Source organism: Panthera tigris, chromosome A2 (genome assembly GCF_018350195.1).
Source record: "Panthera tigris isolate Pti1 chromosome A2, P.tigris_Pti1_mat1.1, whole genome shotgun sequence".
Taxonomy (NCBI): domain Eukaryota; kingdom Metazoa; phylum Chordata; class Mammalia; order Carnivora; family Felidae; genus Panthera; species Panthera tigris.
In genome coordinates, this window is record NC_056661.1 from 16,770,006 (window position 1) to 16,792,899 (window position 22,894).

The 22,894-nt window shown below is 47.3% G+C and overlaps 1 protein-coding gene across 4 annotated transcripts in view; it reads left to right on the top strand.

Moving 5' to 3' along the window:
- KLHL18 (kelch like family member 18) overlaps window positions 1-11,088 on the top strand; it is a 55,359-nt gene extending 44,271 nt beyond the window's left edge. For 3 of the 4 annotated variants that reach the window (XM_007088434.2, XM_007088436.2, XM_042978809.1), the window contains 5 exons: window positions 11-147; window positions 1,499-1,736; window positions 4,889-4,993; window positions 6,993-7,104; window positions 7,850-11,088. In XM_007088434.2, coding sequence (XP_007088496.1) covers window positions 11-147; window positions 1,499-1,736; window positions 4,889-4,993; window positions 6,993-7,104; window positions 7,850-8,236 — 979 coding nt within the window. In that variant the 3' untranslated portion in view covers window positions 8,237-11,088. The remainder of the gene's footprint in view (window positions 1-10; window positions 148-1,498; window positions 1,737-4,888; window positions 4,994-6,992; window positions 7,105-7,849) is intronic. The other variant, XM_007088435.2, reaches the window with a different exon arrangement.
- The last annotated feature ends 11,806 nt before the right edge of the window (window positions 11,089-22,894 follow it).

The following is a 22,894-nucleotide window of genomic DNA, read 5'->3' on the forward strand; positions in this document are numbered from 1 at the left end:
CTTGTTCCAGGGACCTGGTAGACGAAGCAAAGGACTATCACCTCATGCCAGAGCGCCGGCCCCACCTGCCGGCTTTCAGAACTAGGCCTCGCTGCTGCACATCCATCACTGGCCTTATCTACGCCGTGGGGGGCCTCAACTCAGCAGGTATCTTGCAGCTCCTCTTTGCAGCGCCCTGTCTTGGACTTTGTGGACGAAAAGGCACCCAAACAACCTAGCCCGGCCCTCTGGTTCCCCTCCCTCGTGTGTCACCACCCTGGTCCCTCTTGATTTTGTATAACTGTACTGCAGTTAAAGCATGTCGGATGTTAATACCGTTGAATCAGAATATCAGAGCTAAATACAGCGCTGGGTAGAATTCAGTTAAATACCCAGTTCTGTTACCAAGCTAATCACATTGGTCATACGGATCTCTGGAGTTAGACTATGACCATGTCCCCATGAGAAGGAAAATTCTCCATATACACAGGTTCTGCCACTATCAATAATGCTGTTTTCACTTCCTACCTGCAATGAAAAGCACACATGCTTCAGAATCTGTATGTTGTTGGCAGCTCTTACACAGTCAAGTTTTCAGGAAAGCTTGTGGGCCCCTCTGCCCTCCTGCCCACCCAGGCACTGCTGCAGGGCCGGAGAGATTTGTAACGTGGCGCCTGAATCTTTGTGGTACAGTGGCGTGAGATTGTCATCTAGGTGAAGGCCAGGCCGGTTCACAGTGTCAGTCTCGGTTTGTGGAGGTGGGGAGTTGGTGGGCAGTCCTGGGCAGCTTCATTTTTAATTGAAGGTTAATGAGAGGTGGGTACAAGTCTCTGCTGCTTGTTAACCATGTGACCTGGAGAAGGGAAGTCCTTAACTAGTACACACTGAAGTGTGGACGGTATGAGGTACCCCACAACAGAATAACACAGGGAAGGTGGATTTTCTTATTTGATCCACAAAACAAACAAACAAACCTGTTGTATAAAGATAGGGTTGGAATCACTCCTGGCTACTGTAACTACTGTTTATTGAGAACTTAGTATGTTTTAGAACTATGCTAGGTGCTTTGCCTATTCTGTCATTTGATCTTGACAACAAAGCTGCCACAGAGATTATCCCCATTTCATGTGTGAGAATAGAAGATAAGAATACAAAGCAACTTGCCCAGAGTCACATGGTAGTAAGTGAAAGTCAGCAGGGGACCCACCCCTTCCCTCCAGGCATGCTTCCTGCCCTGGGGGGATAGTGTGCCCATTTCCCATCTTTGGCTTTAAGCAGGTGGAATACCTCACTGCAGTTGTAAAACTGCCCTCTCTAGAAAGTACATGCCTCTTGTCTGATTCTGATTTTCCTTGAAGAATTAGGTTTGAGGTTAACACAGCTGGAATGTCGTAGTGGGGCCATCTGGCTCCAGTAATTCTGTGGGAAGAATTGATAGAGTCAGGTCAAACGTTCCATATAATCAATGCCCAACAGCCGTGATCTAAACACGTGGTCTCATTTGTTTTAATTTGAGTAGCAAATTTTTATGCAGGTGATTCCCTGAATGTGGTAGAAGTATTCGACCCCATCGCCAACCGCTGGGAGAAGTGCCATCCCATGACAACAGCCCGCAGCCGTGTCGGTGTGGCTGTGGTGAACGGGCTTCTGTATGCCATCGGAGGGTATGACGGCCAGCTACGGCTGAGCACTGTGGAGGTCTACAACCCAGAGACGGACACATGGACCAGAGTGGGGAGCATGAATAGCAAGAGAAGGTATCCTGGAAGCCACTTGTGCAGCCCGAGCACACACACTGAACATCTGGGGAGCACCATGAGAGACAAGCAGAGGCACATAATAATGTAAAACACAAGCTGGCCTGGGAGTTTCCTGCGGCCAGGCCAGCCACAGCCAGCACCTCCCGGGAGCCAGCATCCCCATCTGCTTTAAAATCCCTGCCTTGTCCTTTGAGGAACCTGGGGAGATGAGACACAGACATGTGGAAGTTGTATTATTATTTAAGTGTCAGATAAGGACTGAAAATGCATGTTATGGAAGATTCGAGAAGGGGAAAAAACTGGATGGGAACCTCTGGAAGATTTCAGGGAAGAGGTGGGATGAAAGTCGACACTTGAAGAATGAGTAGGATTTCACTTTATTAGTGATAAAAGGAAATGAGCGATGTTGTCCCTTATACTCTCTTCCCCCCCACATCTCTGCCACACGCAGGCTTCCACTACCCCAGGGAGTATGTGAGCCGCAGCAATGCACTTTACTTCAGGGCCCCCACCCCCAGGTGTGAGCACATAGGTATTTGTGAAGTGGACCAGGTTTATGTCGCTTAACAACTTCCAGATACTTGTTTCCTCCATCGCTTGCCTGCTCAGATTTCCTGAAGAAGGGTTCGAGGGCATCCAAATAGCACCTCCATTCAGCCTTCTTAGTGCTGAAGACGCAGGCAGCCTCTTCCCTTACACCAGGCATGTGTGGAGCATGTGCACAGTTGGGCGGTGGGAGCTCTGGAGTGGGAGGGGATAACTGGACAAGTTCTTCTGCCCTCCGTGGGGCCACCCGGATTAGCAGTTTCAAGTGGCATTCAGGTTTCTCTTCCGGGGCTGACAGAGGAGAGGAAGTTGTCCCTACCCGTATAACCAGAACAGTTCTGCATTTCTCTTTCATAAACTGAGCTTCCTTGACAGAAGCCCAACTCTAGGGGGAAAGTTAAATGAATTATTTTTGAAAGGGACAGTTTGAAATCCACTGGGGCAGATGCTCTGCTTTGGGTTTTCTGTTTGTAAGATCAAGTGACTGCATATGTGGTGAGGAGGAAGAATCGGGGTAGGAGACCTTTACCATGTGGAAGTGTTGGGCCGGGAGGCACATGTGCCCCGTCGTGCAGTTAGTACGTGGCCTCGAACCGGAAGGAATCTGCTTCTGTACCGATAAGACCAGATTCACAAAGGGTCAAATTAGGCTCATTTGGGAAAAATAAAGTTTTTATACACGATCTGTTCCTCTCGAGACCCTGAGCTAACAGGCTTGTGGTTCCTTTCTCTCCCTCTCCCTGCCTCAGTGCTTCCCTTTTCAGCTCCTTGGGTGCTTTGTGGCCTTCTGTGGCCTCGAATGACTCATCGCTCCATTTCCCCAACCCCTGACTGCCTTTTTTGCTTTCACTGCAACTACTTGTTCTTCCTTGTGTGTCTGCTCTGGGCAACTGCCTTGCCTTGACGTCCCCGGGTTTGGAGTGTTGTCCAGCAGGAGAGTCCCCTGGGCATCCCCTTCCCTCACTGTGGCTAATGCCCTGTTATTAGTAGCGTGGATCCAGCTCCATTTCCTCCCTTTTAAATTACAGGCTGCCTAAAAATGTTCTGAGTCCCTTGCCTGCTGACACCCCACATGGCAGTCTGTCTTGCCAGTTGGTGACAAACTCCTCCCTGCTGTCAGCCCTTCCCCTTCAGGCTTTCTCTTGTGGCCCATTCTAGTCCATGCTGGTCAGCGTGCCCCCCACCCCCCTCCCCCTTCACGCTGGTCTCTACCATTTGGTTGACAGTTAACCTGACGCAGTTTTGTGGCACCTCTTCTCTCATATTGCTGTTGAGCTCATTCCTGTGTTGTTATGTATGTCTGCTTCTAGCAAGATAGTGATGTGTCTAGTGAATTTGTGGTCTTCCCACGGTCCTTGCCTGAGGCAAGAGTCCTTTTCCTCTTCTAGGCTGGTTCGGGGTGGGGGGGGGGGTTCTGTTACCGAGTCCCTCAAAGGGACATTGCATGGAATCAGCTTGATTTTACATTGGAAAGGTGGCAGTTAGCCTGGTATATTTTATTTTCCTGTTTGTCAGCCACCCAGATTCATTTTTAATCTTCTCCAACATCAGATTTGAAAACCGTGAATTGGGCAGCTTGGCACTCATGTTTCTCATGAGGCTTTTTGTAGAACAGAAGATTATGTGATTATGCCAGACCACCGGGTCTTTAATCTGAGGGGAGTGGGGCATGGTAGACAGCAGGGGAGTGGGCTTGTCTCATTTAGATAGGAAGCATGCCTCTCCCTGGGCAGTCTGGAAAAGCACCCGACCTCCCCAGCCGCAGCTGCTCATCTGTACGGTGAAGATGGTGGTGCCTCCTTGCAGGGTGTGGTGAGGGTGGGAGATAGCAAGCCTAGAGTACCTGCCCTATGTCGTAAGTGCACAACAGGAGACTAGCGTCACCCACTGAGACAAAGTAGGGGCCATCTGGGCCACATCTGTCATGAAAAGACATCTGTCAAACTTCACAGCGAATTAAATAAAATCAGGCTAACACAACAAACATGTTGAAGGCCTATCACGTACAAAGCACCATGCTAAGCACTGTCAGAGTCACACAGAGGAAGACCCCTGTCTTCCAGGAGGTCCCCACTTGTTGAGAGGTGACAGGTGCCAGAGTATAGCACCTGTGGGTGGGAGCTTTGGCTTGCTCAGCACTGTGAATCTAGTGCCTGGGATGCGAGCCTCCTGAGTACTTCATGGGATCTGAGGAGTGAATGAGTGACCACAACCAAGCTGTGATAAAGAAGCTGTCCCTGGCAGCGAGGGGCGGGAGGGACGGACTCTTGCTGAAGGATCCAAGACGGCTTTTTGAGCAGGAAAAAGAGGAATTTGACCTGGGCCTCAAAGGTGTTGAGACCCTGAGCACAGCAAGGTGGAAGGTGAGCATTTCAGACAGATCAAGTACTGAGAAGGGGCCCCAGAGTGAACCCTGGCAGGGGGTACCACACGGCAGCTTCTTTCTTTCCCCCTCAATTTTATACCTTTACTTGGTCACACATGTGGGATTTAGGTCTGCTCTAGAAAGAGGCAGTTGATGGTTAGGTTTATCCCCCAGGGAGCATGAAAGGCTGGCCCTGGAAGTCGGAGGCCCATCTGGATGACAGCTCTGTCTTTTTCAGTGCCATGGGGACGGTCGTGCTGGACGGGCAGATCTACGTCTGTGGGGGCTACGATGGCAACTCTTCTCTCAACTCTGTGGAGACCTACTCACCCGAGACAGACAAGTAAGGACTCCAGCTCCTGGGGACAACTGAAACTTGTTAAACAGTATAAAGAATTAGACCTGCAGGATAGAGAATATCCTAGTCACCTTTTCAGCCTGTATAGTACCTTGCATATAATAAGTATTTAATAACTTTTGGTTAAATGAATGAAGGACTGAATAAATTTTATTTTACTTTATTTTTTTAAGTAAGCTCTGCACCCAACATGGGGCTTGAACTCATGACCCTGAGGTCAAGGGTTGCAAGCTGTACCAACTGAGCCAGCCAGGCTTATTTTATTTAGTTTTTTAATTTTTTTGATTTGAGAGAGAGGCAGAGGGAGAGAGAGAGAATCCCAGGCAGGCTCCACTCAGCATGAAAGCCTGACATGGGGTTCGATCCCACGACCCTGAGATCATGACCTGAGCCAAAGTCGTGAGTCAGATGCTCAACCAACTGATCCATCCAGGCACCCATTGATTGAATAAATTTTTAAAACAGATAAGCCTGAGTAGATAGTTGGAAATGTTTATTTAATCATCTATACCTCTTTGTTAAATCAGCCCATTTTTTAAAATCTTTATTTATTTTTGAGAGAGAGACAGAGTGCGAGCAGGGGAGGAACAGAGAGAGGGAGACACGGAATCCGAAGCAGGCTCCAGGCTCCAGGCCGTCAGCACAGAGCCCGACGTGAGGCTCGAACCATGAGATTATGACCTGAGCCGAAGTCGGCCACCCAACCAACTGAGCCACCCAGGCGCCCCTAAATCAGCCCATTTAATGGAAGTGCAGGTGAAAGGGGATAAGAAATAAATGCACAACACTTTCCAAAGTAGGATAGGTATGACTCGGGTAGGATGTGATTTAGAGAAAAAAAAAGTTATATGGTCAAATAAGCTTAGATGACATTGATGTATGTACCGCTAGAGTTCCTATCTTTCCATAAAACATATTAACATTTTAAAGACTGAAAAATTCTGCAGTGAAGAAGTCTGTTCAATCTCATCTTACACAATGCCTGTCACCATCTTCCTTTATGGAATACTCTTTGGAAAACAACCGGCAAGGTTAGCCCAAGTTTTTCATTTCAGTATTTGAATCTTCTCATAAGCCAGTTAGTTGATTCATCAGAATGCTTTTCAGCCAATGTTCCATTCACTTAACCAACTTACTATGTATCAGGCAGCAGGCTGGGTGTCTGAGATCCTAGCAGCCCATCTGCAGGGGCCACAGGTGCATCGTGATTATCCTACCCTGGGGGCGTCTGTTTGGAGCTCTTGGGTGCAGGGTGGGGAGCACCTTGATCTTTACCATGGCTGGCAGGGAGAGGCAGGGTGTCAGGGTTGACTTCTGAGAGGAGACCCATTATGGATAGTGGGAGATGCGCATTGTAGGCAGGGAGCAAAAATAGAGGCCCAGAGGACAGCGAGTGCTCAGTGTGACCGAGCAGCCAGCATGCATGGCACATGGCAGGAAATGAAAATGAAGTAGATGGGGACCAAGAGATAAAGAACCGCATAGGGAACTGGGACTCTGCCATGGAGAAGACAGTAAGGAGCCACTACCGGGGTGGGCTGCATAGGGTTGGGATGGGGAGGGTTTGAAAGCCAGGCCACCTGTAAGGAGGCTGTGGCAGGCCACCAGGTGAGAGGCCCGAGCTAGGGCAGCGGTAGCAGGGATGGGAACGAGCAGTGACTACCAAGGCAAACCAGCTGGGACTTGGTGACCACAGGAATGTTGATGATGAGGGAGAAAAGACCATGAAAACACTGAATCTGAGTATGGCGGTTCAGTGGCTGGTGGTCCTATTAACAAGACGGCAGTGCAAGGGAGGAGCAGATCTGTAAGGGAGAGGGGCCTTGTTTGGGACGTGCTGATTTTGAGTGCCTGCAGAGGTGGGGAGATTGTGCAGGGTGAGAAGGAACACTCCACGCTTCACCCCAGCCCTTCTGAGCTGTCCTGGGAGGACAGCAACGCCGAATCTCATGGCGCCCCCTCCTCCTCTGGCTCTTCCCTGAAGGTGGACGGTGGTGACCCCGATGAGCTCAAGTCGCAGTGCTGCTGGGGTGACGGTGTTTGAGGGCAGGATATATGTGTCGGGTGGCCACGACGGTCTGCAGATCTTCAACAGTGTAAGTCTGGGCTCCCCCTGGGTTAAGGGTACCCACTCCTTCCATCTTTGAGAATGATTTTGAAAGGCAGTTCTTTGGAAGAAACTCCAGCCTTGCCGTAGCTGCGTAAAGCGTCATCTAGTGAGGTTTCAGGCCATCTGCCACGTGCTCTGAAATTCTTCTGAGAATGGGAGCCAGTGCACACAAAGGAGGGGTAGAGTATAGCCATGCCAGCCCCACCCCCACCCTGTCCAGTTCACAAATGCTTCATGAGACCTGGCAAAATCCCTGCCCAGAGTAGGCGCAATTATACACAGTGTGAAGTTTCAAACAGTTGTATTCTGGATGATTTATTCTTTAAAATAAACATTTATTCTTTAAAAAGCAAACAAACAAACAAAAAAACCCTCAACCGCCATCTAGTGGTAGATCCATGGAGTTGCTCGGTGCTGTGGTGGATGGAATGCACTCTGGACAGGTTTCGGGAGACCCTGCTCTCATCCCAGCTCTGTCACTACATAGCAGTGTATCCTTGGGCAACCCCTTTGTTCCCTGAGATGTAAGACAGAGGGGGTCAGATTAAGTGATCTCTCTCCTGTCCCATAAGCCCCAGAGCAGGTGCGCAGCCAAGGAAGCAGGGCATGGGAGCCAGGGCACACACTGGCCTCTGACTGGAGTCTGACACCATGCAGGTCACCGTGCCCTGTGAGGTCGCCCTGCAGACTGAGCTTCGGCTCTGACCCCCGTACCTCTGTCCCAAATGCAGGTGGAACACTACAACCACCACACAGCCACCTGGCATCCAGCGGCCAGCATGCTCAACAAGCGTTGCCGGCACGGAGCCGCGTCCCTGGGAAGCAAGATGTTCGTCTGTGGGGGCTACGACGGCTCGGGCTTCCTCAGTATCGCTGAGGTGTACAGCTCCGTGGCAGACCAGTGGTGCCTGATCGTCCCCATGCACACGCGCCGGAGTCGGGTCTCCCTGGTGGCCAGCTGTGGGCGTCTCTACGCTGTCGGGGGCTATGATGGACAGTCAAACCTGAGCTCGGTGGAGATGTATGACCCGGAGACGGACCGCTGGACGTTTATGGCCCCCATGGCGTGTCACGAGGGAGGGGTTGGCGTGGGCTGCATCCCCCTCCTCACCATCTAAGGCAGAGGCAGGGGATGTGGTGGGGTAGGGATCTGGTACAGGCACAGGCACTCCCTTCCAGGGACAGGCCCCCTTGGGAGAGGTGGTAGACCAGGGGACGGGGTAAATGTGAGCTTGCTGGAGGTACAGCCTTTCCAAGTGCTCACAGCCTCCCTCACTGTGCTGCCCTTGTGACCGTCAAGCCTAGGTCACCAAGATGCACAGCGTGGGACCGAGCCCCTCCGGGTTCCACAGCTGGTGGCATGGGACTGCTTTGCTGGTCCACGCGTACACAGGCTCCATCCAAGTCGGCCTCCTACCTGCCACTTGGCAGAAAGCCTGCCATCTGACGCTCTTCCTCGCCTGCTGTTCTGGCCACGCGGTGGCCAGCTTGCAATGGGGTAGCTGCAGTGGCCAAGACTGCTGGAAGCTGGGGTGTGGCTAGGGGAGGAAGGACACGCCCCAGGGGCTCTCGTTGCCTGTGGCGGTGCAGCCACAGCAACATGCCCGTTGCACACAAGCACCTCCCTCTTCCATCTTAGGGCACAGAGGACTTCGTCTTCATTGCTGGGTGACCAGGGAGAGCAGAAGCTTTTCCTGAATTTTGGAATTTTAACGAGGTCTTTTTCATCTTGTTCAGGAGAAATAGAAGGAGAAAAAAGATACTTGAAAGAAACCGAAAGATATTTAAACAACGAAACAGTTGAAAGAAACTGGAAAGAAAAATACCTTTTTTTAAGTGAACATTTTTTGCGAGTAGAAGGCATTAGAAGACACTAAAGGCAAATGTGAGTTTAAATGGAAAACTGCCCACCACGAAAAAGGGCGGCATCCACTCCCACATTCGGGTCCCAGGGTCCTGAGGCCTCGCACAGCACTTGGGGTTGCCTCTGAGCCCTCACGTGTCTGGGGTCAGTACGCTCTCCACTGGTCCTCTAGCAAGGTGCTCATGGGGTTTGTACTCACACTCACCATCAGAGGACTTTTTTAATTGTAGGCTTAGTGAATCGGCTCAATTACGGCCACTCTTCTAGGGGAGAGTTTCCAGCTGGTCGCCAGAGGCTCCAGGGTGCCCCTGTGGTCACCTCCCACTGCCACCATGGCGCTCACTCAGACTCTCCGCCCCTACTTTCATTCCTCATATGACCAGCAAGGAGACAGCAGGTCTGGCCAGATTCTCGCCCGTCTATCATTCTCGGATAGTTTTCCTCATTGCGATACTTCTGGGGCACATTGACCATTTGTACCTCTAGAACCTAACCAGGGACTTGGTCCTTCCACCAGCCATGGCTGGCTTGGTCCAGTAGCCTCGTCTACCCTCCAGTCCACTGCTTCTCCATCCACTCGCCAATTCCAGGGGTCTGGCCTCCCTCCAGCCCTTGGCAGACCGACCAGCAAGGTGGACCTTTACACTCAAGCAAAGCTGACTTTATGGCAAAGAACTAAAGGCCGAAAGAATCTCTTGCTGCTGCAAAGAACAGATTTTATATTTCTTCTTCTGATCTTAGCAAATGACCTCTTGAAGAGACTCCATGCTCCTTCCTCCTCCTCCCTGAACAGGACCTTGACGTCACACAGCAGGGCCTGAGCAGGAGGACACTTCTGTTGCCAGTGCACTGGGCAGTGGGGCTGGGCTTCAGCTGCTGCTGCCAAAACCTGGTTTTCTAAACTGCTTCCAGCACAGACTAAATGAGGACACAGTTCCTTTAAAGCAAGACTGGGTCTTAGGATCCCATTCTCTGCCTGGCTGGTCTCCTGTCCCTTGCTGCCTACTAGGGTGGCCTGGAAGCCTGTTCAGAAAGGCACAGTGTGGATCCTGAGACGTCTTTTCCACCCCCACACCACAAGGTTTACGAGTGTGTGCAATCGCCACGTATCCAGAAGGATGTACCTTTGTTACCTGCCACTTAGGAGCCGGGCCTCTGCTACAAGCACTTGAAAATGATGTTTTTATTTCAAAAGACCCAACAGTCTGATGTAGTTTCACCTGGGCTCGTGGTGGAGCCTCAGCATTTCTCTCTCACTCCCTCTGGGTTTGCCTACAGAAGTAGACTCGGAAGGCGGTTGGGTCTGCGTTTCCTGTTAGAGAGGCGTGTGTCAGTGCTCCTCTTATTATCAGAAGCCCTTTTATGAACTAGAAGCAGTCCTGGCCATCCCAGATTGTGGAGGGGTTAAGGATCAGTCAGTGGGCTAATGAGGGGGCCTCCCGGGCCCTCAGGATGCTGGCACGAATGTTGCCATTGAGGCTGATAGATGATTTCCCCACCATCTGCTGCTCTTGTAGTGGCCTTCCTGAGTCCACTCCCACCTCCTGGTGTGGAAGTTAACACTGCTGCACCCGGGGCCAGTGCTTTGATCTGGGTGGGCTGTGAGCACGAGTGAGCCAACACCAACATTTTCACACTCTTCCAGCCATCGCTTCCTCAGTCTGAGGGGGGTGTTTGCAAATGACTGGGCTGGCTCTTTGGGGTTGGAGCCTTTCCAGTAGCCCTGTGAAAAGAAGAGTCCTCACCCAAGGATGTTGTGAAAAGCGTGTAACTAGGAGGTAGGAGAGATGTCATGCTCAGTGGACCTTGGGGTCCAGCCCAGCTGTGAGCACGGGATTGTGGCACTCAACGTCCTTGGGCATTTCCCCTCCTCAGATAACACACAGAGCCTTCTGGGTTTCACCTGAGATCAAAGCCAGGATGGGAGCTGAAGACCAGCCTTTTGGTCACAGAGATGGAAGTAGGTAGAAATTCTTCCCACCCCCCCACCCCCGGCAGTTTAACCTTTCCCAGAAAATCTTATTTCCTTTTATTTATAGAACGCATGTCTTTTGTGTTAAGAAACCAAAGAAAAATAAAAAGTACACTCCTAATATCTTCTTGTCCTTTCTTGTTGTATTTTTTAAATATTAGAAGTAAATCATGTTTTTATTGAAGTTCAGTGAAAAGATATATTGGACAAAGTAAAAACATTCCTGTGAAAATAAGGGAAGAGCCAGATGTATAGCAAAATCAGTCTTTGGAGAGACACATGTATGTTTTATAAGAATGAGTTCGGGTGAAAAATACACAAAAGTCTTCGCTAGCATGTTGCGTATTTGCTGCTGTGCAGATCAGCACTCTTCATGGATTTCCCCTTTTCTTCGCTCAGTGCCGTAAAACTCCAGAGTTCCCTGGCAGAGTGCGGCTAGCCTGTCTACTGCCGAGAACCCAGACGGCTCCTTAAAACTCTGGGCCAGAGGTGCTTAACTTCGGCGTACATAAAAGTCCCTAACAAATTCTTAAACCACACGCTGATTCACAGATCCCTCCTGCGGGACCAACGGCTGGGGTGCAGCTCGGGCACACGGGCACAGGCAGATTTCCATGGTGGTTTGTCCACTCCTCAAAGTGTGAGAGACCCACTCAAAGTGGACTCCTGTGTTTAATTTCCACTTCTCCAAATACAGCCACATTCCAGAGCTGCCTTCCTGAGATTACACCCTGGTCACTGTGGTTGTGGATGTCAGGAAACTTCATTCACACTTTCCCGAAAGCCAGCTACAGTCAGTCCTATCTAGTGGGTAAGGATTATGCTTGAACGGCAACTTTTATTTTTCAAGACTTTAGAAGGGTAGGTCTCTCCCACGTACATCCCACCAGCACGTTTCACACATAAACACTATTGATTCTCACCAGGTCCCCTCAGGAATCCCCACAGGGTAGGTTGCATGGCTCATTTTAGCATAAAGAAAGAGCTTCAGAAGGGCCGAGTAACTGACCTGATTCATCAGCTAACTTGTAGTGTTTTCAAGAATTGAGACCGGATTTCCACTCAGTCCAGCTTGCCGGAAGGGAACAGCGTCTGACCTTTGCAAGCAGCTAGTCCATCCGGCCTCGTGCTGTGTGTGGAGGGTGGTTGCCTAGTACCGTGACGGACCTTGGAGAAGACTGGGCAGTGAGGGAAAAGGAAGAACTCATCGGATTATAGAGGCAAGCACCCTTGTGCTGAAGCAGAGGAAGCCAGACCATCTGTGGGCTCTGTGCTAGGGGAGAAAAGTCTCTAAAATAAGAGCTGCCCTTTCCATGTAATCTACACCCTCTTGCTCAGAACCAAAGCGCCCATGGGTGAAGAGTGGACTGTGACCTTTATTCAGCTAGATTCATCTGCTTGACTTCCCATGTCCTTTCGTTGTTCCGTGGACTCCTCTCCCCTCACAGCCAACAGCAGAGCCTGCCCCTCTTCACCCCAAAGCAAGCAGTACTGTTTTCTGCTGCTGCTCCCGATCACGTAACATGACACAACCAAAAACTGACAACCGGGGGTTCTCACAGTGATTACCCCAGACTTGCTGTTCCCAATTTCATCTTTAGTGGTACATAGATATTTTTCTCTGTAATGGAGCTCAGTTCCCTATTCTGTTTTTCTACTAGCTTTGCAGTTCAGGATAAAAGCCCAAACTCCATAGCATGGCACAGAAGGCCACCGTGATCTGGCACTTTTTCTCACCAGGTTCCCTGAAATCGTCCTTCAGGGTGTCAGTTTAGATGTCACCCCTGCAGGAAAGCATCTCTCGTCAGCCTGGTGCCCCTTCTCTGTGCTTGTCCCCGCTGTATCCCACCAGGGCAATGGCCTGTTTGCTTGCCTTACCTGGTAGATGGGGTCTTTTGTTGTGTACCCAGCACCAGGCACATAGAGGAGGCGCAACAACTGTGTTTCTTGAACTTGAGGACACTCGGGTATATCAGATTCAAAGGTTGCCTAATCATGCTTCTCTCTCTATTCTTCCTCAATCTCCCATCACTAAGTTTTTCATAGTTTTAGTGAGGCATAATCTGCATACCTTAACACTGACCCATTTTAAGCACTCAACGATTTTTATATGGAATTATCCCATTTTAGAATACTTTCATCATTTTGAAAAGTTCCCTCATGCCCACGTGCAGTTAGTCCCCCCTTCACTCTCATCCTCAGGTAACCACTATTTTGCTTTCTATATCTTATAGATTGGCCTATTCTGGACATTTTATTTAAATGGAATCCTATCGTATGTGATCTTTTGTGTCTGGCTCTTTTAGAATGTTTTAGGGGTTCATCTATGCTGTAGCATGTATCAGCAGCTTGTTTCTTTTATTGTTCCTGAATAGTATTCCACCGCATGGATACACCCTATTTTTTTTTTTTTCACTAATTGATGAGTATTTAGATTGTTTCCAGTTTGTGGCTGTTACGAATACTACTAGAATGACGTACAAGTCTTCGTGGACACACATCTTCATTCCTGTTGAGTAGATCCCTAGAAGATTGCTGTCACATGGTAAGTGAATGTTCAACTGTTTAAGAAACTGATGAGCATTTCCAAAGTAGTTGTGCATTCTACATTCATGTCAGCAGTGTATGAGGGTTCGGGTTTCTCCACAGCCTTGCCAATTTTGTAATTGTCTCTCTTTGATTATAACTGTTCTTTTTTTGTTGTTGCTGTTTTCTAATTTTTTTAATGTTTATTTATTTTTGAGAGAGAAGGCACACACGTGAGCAGGGGACGGGCAGAGAAAGCTGGAGACACAATCCCAAGCAGGCTCCAGCCTCTGAGCTGTCAGCACAAGGCCCACTGCAAGGCTCGAGTTCATGAACTGTGAGATCATGACCTGAGCCGAAGTCGGATGCTTAACCGACTGAGCCACCCAGGCGCCCCTGATTATAACTGTTCCAGTGGATGTAAAGTGGCATCTCTGTGTAATTTTAATTTGCATTTTTCGGGGCGCCTGGGTGGCTCAGTCGGTTGAGCGCCGACTTCGGCTCAGGTCACGATCTCGCGGTCCGTGAGTTCGAGCCCCGCATCGGGCCCCTGTGCTGACAGCTCAGAGCCCGGAGCCTGTTTCAGATTCTGTGTCTCCCTCCCTCTGACCCTCCCCCATTCATGCTCTGTCTCTCTCTGTCTCAAAAATAAATAAACGTTAAAAAAAAAATTAAAAAAAAAAAAAATAATAATAATTTGCATTTTTTCTGACCACTAAAGATTTTGAGCATATTTTCATGAGCTTGTTAGCCATATCTTTGGTGAAATATCTATTCAAATCTGGCCCTTCTAAAAAGATTTTTTTATTTTTATTTTTTAGAGAGAGCGTAAGCAGAGGAGAGAGAGAGAATCTCAAGCAGGCTCCATGCTAAGCTATGGTAAGCTAAGCATGCAAACTGAAGCTAAGCATGCTAACTGATGACCCTGGGATCATGACCCATGCCAAAATCAAGAGTCAGACATTCAACCGACTGAGCCACCCCAGTGCCCCCAAATCTGGGTAAATTGGGTCATGTGTCCTATGAATGAGTTGTAAGAATTCTTTACATATTCTGGATACCAATCTTTCACCAGATATAGGATTTGTAAGTACTCCCAGTATATGGTGTGTCTTTTCATTTTGTCAGTGGTATCTTTTGAATTGTACAAGTTTTTAATTTTGATGAAGTTTGGTTTGCCAATTATTTCTTTTACGGATTATGCTTTTGGAGTCATATCCTAGGAACTTTTTGCATAATAAGCAAAGATCATGAAGAAATTCTTCTAGAGGTCTTATAATTTTAGTTCTCGTGTAGGTATATGATCCATTTTGAATTAACTTTTAAAAATTCATTTTTTGTGTGTGCATAGATATCCATTTATCTCAGTACATTTGTAAAGATTATTCCTCCACCGAATTTCTTTGGCATCTTTGTTGAAATCAGTTAACCGTAAATATAAGGGTTTATTTCTAGCTTTTCAACTCTGTGCCATTGGTCTTATGTGCTTGTCCACAAGCCAATACCACATTGATTGTATGGTATTGATTTCTCCAGCTTTAAAGTAAGTCCTAAAACTGGATAATGTAAGTCCTTAACCTTGTTCCTTTCACAATTCTCTTGACTATTTTAGGTACTTTGCATTCTCATGCCTTTTATGATCAGTTCATCAACTTCTCCAGAAGAGCCTTCTGGGGTTTTAATAGATACTGTGTTGAATTTATAGATCAATTTGGGGAGAATAGCCATCCTGACAATATAAAGTCTTCCAACCCATGAACACAGAATGTTTGTCATTTGTTTAGATATTTGATTTCTCTCAGTAATATTTTGTCATTTTCAGTGTACAGTCTTGTACTTCTTCTGTTAAAATGCGCCTAAGTATTTTTATTTTTTATGCTATTATTGATGGGATTGCTTTCTTAATTGTATTTTCAGATTTTTTTGGTACTAGTTATTTAGAAAAAAAATTTAATGGTTATTTGTTTATTTTGAGAGAGAGTGCATGTGAGCAGGGAAAGGGCAGAGCAAGGAGAGAGAGAATCCCAAGCAGGCTCTGTGCTGTCAGTGCAGAGCCTGACGTGGGGCTCTCAAACCCATGAGACCATGACCTGAGCCAAAACCAAGAGTGAAACACTTAACTGACTGAGCCACCCAGGTGCCCCTAGAAATGTTTTTTTAAGCTTGATCTTGTATCCTGTGACCTTGCTAAACTCATTTACTAGTTTTTATCTTTATTCGTTTCTTTCTTTCTTTATTTTTGAGAAAGAGAGAGAGACAGAGCATGAGCAGGGGAGAGGCAGAGACAGAGGGGAAACAGAGAATCTGAAGCAGGCTCCAGGCTCTGAGCTGTCAGCACAGATCCCAACGTGGGGCTCAAACTCACAAACCGTGAGATCATGACCTGAGCCGAAGTCAGACGCTTAATTGACTGAGCCACCCAGGTGCCCCTTAGTTTTTATCTTTAAAAAAAGACATGTATATTCTTGAGGATTTTCGTCTGTGATATATATAAGATATATACAAGATATATATATTAGATATATATCATCTGTGAATAAAGACAGTTTTACTTTTTCCTTTCCAATCTGGATGCCTTTAATTTTTTCCTCCCTTATTACACTGGCTGGAACCTCCAATACAATGTTGTGTACAAGTGGCAAAAGTAGACATCCTTGCCTTGTTCTCAGTCTTAGGGAGGAAAACGTACAGTCTTTTACCATTAAATATGTTAAGCTGTGGATTTTTCATTAGTGACCTTTTTCAAATTGAGGAAGTTTTATTCTCTTCTTAGTTTGTTGGGAGTTTTTGTCATGAATGGGTATTAGATTTCATTAGAGGTATTTCCTGCATCTATTGAGATGATCATGTGATTTTTGTCCTTTAACCTGTTATTATGGCATATAACAGTGATTTTTTAAGATGTTGATCCAACATTGCATGCCTGGGATAAATCCCACTCAGCCATGGTTTTATAATCCTTTTTATGTTGCTGGATGTGGCTTGCTAATATTTTGTTAAGTATTTTTCTATCTGTGTTCACTAGAGATGTTTTCTATAGTTTTCCTTTTTTGTGATGTCTTTGGCTGGTAATACTGCCCTCATGGGAGGAGTGAAGTGTTTCTTACTCCTCTGTTTCTGAAAGAGTATGTGAAGGATTGGTGTTATTTTTTAAATATTTGAGGGGTGCCTGGGTGACTCAGTCGGTTAAGCGTCTGACATTAGCTCAGGTCACGATCTTGCCATTCCCGAGTTCAAGCCCTGCGTCAGGCTCTGTGCTGACAGCTCAGAGCCTGGAGCCTGTTTCAGATTCTGTGTCTCCCTCTCTCTCTGCCCCACCCCCACCCCTGCTAGCACTCTGTCTCTGTCTCTGTCTCTCTCTCTCAAAAATAATAAACATTTTTTTTTTAATTTAAAATATTTGAGGGGAGCCTAGGTGGGTCAGTCAGTTAAGCATCTCACTCTTGGTTTTGGCTCAGGTCATGGTCTCATGGTTTGTGAGTTCGAGCTCCGTGTTTTCTTCACTTGCCTGGTGACCCCCTGAGGGTAGGTATCTGCTTCTCTTAGGGAGTTGGATCCTTATGGTTCAGGAAATTCTTGCCCCTTCAGCAGGGATTGAGATTACCCTCTCTCCCTTCTCTGGTGATGCTCCCATCTCTTTGTCTCAAAGATCATCTCTGTTCTCCACACTTGTACTGCCCACCTCCCCCTTTTTCTTACTTCCAAGTGTAAGAGGCCTCAGAGCTCTGTCCTGGGCTCTGACTTCATCCCATACATTCTCCCCCTAGCTGATCTTGCCCTTTCTCTTGTGTGAAGAAGGCATCTGGAGTCCATCTCTAGACGGGCACAGATTCTCATAGTCACTTGGATGTGTCCCAATGTGACCATGTCCAAGTGGAGCCTCAACTCGTCATCCCCTAGTTTTCTCCACCCTAGGAGTGTATCATTTCTCATCTTCCCAGTTGCTCACTCAGGAACCTAGTGGTGGGTTTCGGATTGGGGAAGGGATGAGAGTCATTTGTCTTTTTCTTCTCCATCAGCTAAGCCATGGCCTAGTTCTGTTGACTCTACCTCCAGTCCAGTTCTGTCCGCTGCCTCCACGCGAGTCCACACCATCAGCACATCCCTTGGAACCTGGATCACTATAATGGTTTCCTAACTGGTCTCCCTGCTTCCACCCTTGTGCTTCCTGCAGTCTATAGGCAGCAGAGCAGCCAGAGTGAAATTGTAAAGCTGTAAATCAGATCTTGTCACTACGCTGCTCAGACCTCTCCAGAGACTCCCCAGGGCCTCAGGCCCTGCTCTGTTGGGATGGTTTAGGGAGCAGTTCAGACACAGCTCTTGTAACAGATAAGATGTGTGGCCCCTGGAGATGGAGGGCATAGGACACTTGGCTCCTCCACCCCAAGCAGAGCTCTCCTTGGTTCTTTATTTTTTTATTATTATTTTTTTTAACGTTTATTTATTTTTGAGACAGAGAGAGACAGGGAGACACAGAATCTGAAACAGGCTCCAGGCTCTGAGCGGTCAGCACAGAGCCTGACGCGGGGCTCGAACTCACGGACCGCAAGATCATGACCTGAGCCAAAATCGGCCGCTTAACCGACTGAGCCACCCAGGCGCCCCTCTCCTTGGTTCTTTGTAGAGTATTTGTCCAACAGGTCTCGTTGGATCCTCCCAAAGAGACAGCAGGGATATCCCCATCTTATAGATGAGCAAACTAAAGGTGAGAGGGGGAGGAGACCTCCCCAAGGTCACTCAACAATAAGTGGTAAACAGAAAATCAACAGGTAGATAACAAATTGTGATACATCTATACTTGGCAATAAAAGGAATGAAGTATTGATACAACATGAATGAATCTCAGAATAATAGTGCTCGGTGAAAAAGAGCCAGGCATGAAAACAATGTACGCTGTATGATTCGATCTTAGTCCATTCAGGTTGCTATAACAGAATACCGTAGACCGGGTAGCTTATTTATTAAACAGAAATTTATTTCTCATGGTTGTGGAGGCTGGCAAGTCCACAATCAAGGGACCAGCAGACTCAGTGTCTAGTGAGGTCCTGCTTCCTGGTTCACAGACAGCTAACTTTTTGTTGTGTGCGGCCTCACAAAGTGGGAGTGAGGATGGGGGAGAGGGGGCCGGGAGCTCACTGCCACCTCTTTTATAAAGGCACAAATTCCATTCATGGGGACTCCACCCTCATGACCTAACTACCTGCCAAAGGCTCCACCTCCAAATACCATCACTTTAGGGATGAGGATTTCAACATACAAATTTTGAGGGGACTCAATCATCCAATCTATAGGAGCTTCCATTTATATAAAACTCTGGAAATTAGAAGCTAATCTGTAGTGACATCAAGAAAGCAGTGGTTGCCTGAAACAGCAGGGTTGGGGAAGAGGCAGGGATTCTAAAGGTGTGTGAGGAAACTTTGTGGGGTGGTGGATGTGTGTACTGTTCTGATTGGTGGTGATGGTTTCACTGGTGTATACTATGTCAAATGTATCTAATGTATCTAAAGTGCATACTTTGAATACATACATGCAAGTTATTGTATGTCAAGTAGAGCTCAATAAAGCTCTTTTTTTTTTTTTTTTTTTTTTTTTTAAAGCAGCAGAACACTGACTGCAGAGAACCTCACTGCAGCTTCTGAGTCCCCAAGGGCAGCTGTGTCCTCTGGGGCTCCCAGGACTGTACGGGGTCCTGTGGGCTCTCAGGACATTGTAGTCTCCATCACACGGGGACAACCCCAGCTCAGCAGCTCCCAAGGGGTGCCTGGTATGTCCTCTGTGTAGGTAGACTTTGGGGTCCTGCTTTTGCCATTTGACACAAACACTTTCCTCGACATTCCAGCAGTCCTCAAGATTATCACTGTTCAATTTCTTTATGCATACACTCACCTTATACGGACTCCTTCCCCTTTCACATAAATAAGAAGGGTGCCTCGCTCCAGGGCACCCCCCCACTTTTGTCCTTTTCTGCTCGACTTCTCCTCACTCTCCTACTGCTTGTATCGGTAGCCCCCAACAAAGACCCCTGCTAACACTCATGTATTTTCTTCTCTGTTGTTCTCTATATTCCTACAAACCATCTGTGTGCATCTGTCCACATGTGCGAGGTTTTGTCTGTTTTACAGAAAATGGATTCTACTGTACATAGTTGTTGAGCCTTCTTTTCCTCGCACCTTCTGCCGAAGCTCTGATCTACCCCACGTATTTGTCCCACCGCTCATTCGGCCATTCTGCCAGCCATTCCTGGTTGCCTCTATGTTTCCACATTTTGGCCACTTGGTTTTCTTGAAAGATGTTTTATTTTTTACACCCGTGTCTCTAATTCAGCTGGAATTATTAATAGATGTTACATATTTTTTTCCTCCAAGTGGCAAACCAGTAAGGCCTGCCTCATTTTTTTTTTAATTTTTTTTTTTTAACGTTTATTTATTTTTGAGACAGAGAGAGACAGAACATGAACGGGGGAGGGTCAGAGAGAGGGAGACACAGAATCTGAAACAGGCTCCAGGCTCTGAGCAGTCAGCACAGAGCCCGACGCGGGGCTCGAACTCACGGACCGCAAAATCATGACCTGAGCCGAAGTCGGCCGCTTAACCGACTGAGCCACCCAGGCGCCCCAGGCCTGCCTCATTTGAAAACTACCTTTTCCCACTGAACTGCACTGCTGTCCTCATCATCCACATATGAGAGTCACCCTCTCATTGATATACGGCAACCTGTTTCCAGGTTCCTCCGTGCCCTTTACCCCCCTTCCCAGACCCAACTCACTGTTCTTTTTCAGTTTTCTTGGCTGTTCTTCAACATGTATTCTCACAAATGAAGTGTTTTTAAATGTTTATTAAAAAAAATTTTTTTTTAACCTTTATTTATTTTTCAGACAGAGAGAGACAGAGCATGAACGGGGGAAGGTCAGAGAGAGGGAGACACAGAATCTGAAACAGGCTCCAGGCTCTGAGCTGTCAGCACAGAGCCTGACACGGGGCTCGAACTCACGGACTGCGAGATCACGACCTGAGCCGAAGTCGGACGCTTAACCGACTGAGCCACCCAGGCGCCCCTAAATGTTTATTTTTGACAGAGCATGAGTGAGGGAGGGGCAGAGAGAGGGAGAGACAATCTCAAGCAGGGTCCCCACTGTCAGTGCAGAGCCTGGCATCCCACGAACTGTGAGATCATGACCTGAGCCGAAATCAAGAGTTGGACACTTAACCGACTGAGCCCCCTAGGCGCCCCTCTCACAAATGAATTTTAAGATGACTAGGAGCCCCTGGCTGGGTCTGCCAGTAAAGCATGCAACTCTTGATCTCAGGGTTGTGAGTCTGAGCCCTACATTGGGTGTGGAGATCTTAAAGTCTTTAAAAAAATAAATAAATAAAAATAAGATTATTCCCTTCAAAAACACACAAACCCTTTTAGGATCCTAATGGATTCTAATATATTAAATTTATATATTTTGAGAAAATATTTTGGTTCAGAATTCATTTTTATTTTATTTTGAGAGAGAGAGAGAGAGAGAGAAAGAGAGAGAGAGAGAGAGAGCAGGGGAGGGTCAAGCTGGAGAATCCCAAGCAGGGTCCATGCCCAGCATGGAGCCTGACGCAGGGCTCAATCTCACCACCATGAGATCGTGACCTGAGCCGAAACCAAGAGTCAGATGCTTAACTGACTGAGCCACCCAGGCACCCCAGGATTTATTTTTAATTAATAAGTACTGAATTTTTAATTATGGAGATAAAGCAGCAAACAAACCAATCAAGTTCCCTGCCTCTTGGAGCTTAACTTAGAAGGCTTCTCTTTCCATTTTGATTGGGCTCTAATTTGGCTGAATTTAACCTGCAAAAATCTAGAGCTTCCTCTAGAAGCTCCCTAAAGTGGGATTTTTCAGATCAGAAAAGATTTGACTTCATGTCTGCTAGTGTAACAGAGTGGGTAAAGGACACGGGATTTCAGATCCCAGGGAAGGCAGTGCAAGAGGCCCGATTCCCAACATTACTATTGTTATTAGTTGCCAATAGTCTATAGAGAATTGCTTCATAAAGTGATTTTTATACCATCTTTAGGTTTCGCGTGAAGTGTATTCTGAGATTAATAAAATTAACTGAAGAGCTTTTCTGTCTTTTTCCTTGATTTTGAATTAAATAACTATTATATATAGATAGATGTGATTTTGTGTATATTTTACAGAAATACAGCTCTTCCTTGACTTACCATGGGGTTATGTCCTGATTAGCCCATAAACTGAAAATACTGTAAAATGATTTAATACACCGCCTAACCCACTGAGAATCTCAGCCTAGCCTGGCCTAGCTTGAACATGCTCAGGATACTTACGGTAGCCTGCAGTTGGGCAAAATCATCTAATATCAAGCGTATTTTATAACAAAGTATTAAATACTTCGTGTAATTTGGGGCACCTGGGTGGCTCAGTCAGTTAAGGACCTGACTTTGGCTCAGGTCATGATCTCCCAGTTTGTGAGTTCAAGCCCCGTGTTGGCCTCTGTGCTGACAGCTTGGAGCCTAGACCCTGCTTCTGATTTTGTGTCTCCCTCTCTGTCTGTCTGTCTCTCTCTTTCTCTCTCGGCCCCTTCCCACTTGCACTCTGTCTCTTCTCTCTCTCAAGAATAAACATTAACATTTTTTTTAAAAAATCCATGTAATTTATTGATTGCTGTACTGAAAGTGAAAAGCAGTGTGGCAGTATGGGTGCAGGATGATTGTGAGCATATGAATTGTTCACCCTGTGATCACACGGCTCCTACCACCGCCCAGCATCAGGAGAGAGGATCGTACTGCGTGTCGCCAGCCCAGGAAAAAATCCAAATTCAAAATTTGAAGTACAGTTTGTAGTAATGCGTGTCGCTTTGCATCATTGTCCAGGAAAATCATGAGTCAGACCATCGTTAAGTCAGGGACTGTCTGTATTAACAAAGTTTAAATAACTTTGGAATGATGTCCTTTTTTAAAAAAATATTTATTTATTTTGAGAGAGCACCTGAGCGAGTAGGGGAGGAGCAGAAAGAGAAAGAGAGAGAGAGAGAAAATCCCAAGCAGGCTCCATGCCCAGTGTGGAGCCTGATGCAGGGCTCAGTCTCATGACCTTGAGATCACAACCTGAGCTGATAATCAAGAGTCGGGTGCTCAATCGACTGAGCCACCCATGCGTCCCTAGAATGATGTCCTTTAAAGCCTTGCTACTCCAAGTGTGGTCCATTGGACCCAGCAGCACCTGAAAGCTACTGGCAAAAGCAGATTCCCGGGGCTCACCCAGGCCTACTGGACTGGAAGCTGTGTTTTAGGACAAGTCCTTGGAGGACCCTTGTGTGCACTGAGCAGCCCCCCTCTACAGCCTAAGTAAATCTCAGCTGTGGGCCATATTGTCCTGAAATTCTCATCACCTTTCCAGGCTCTGTCTGAGAA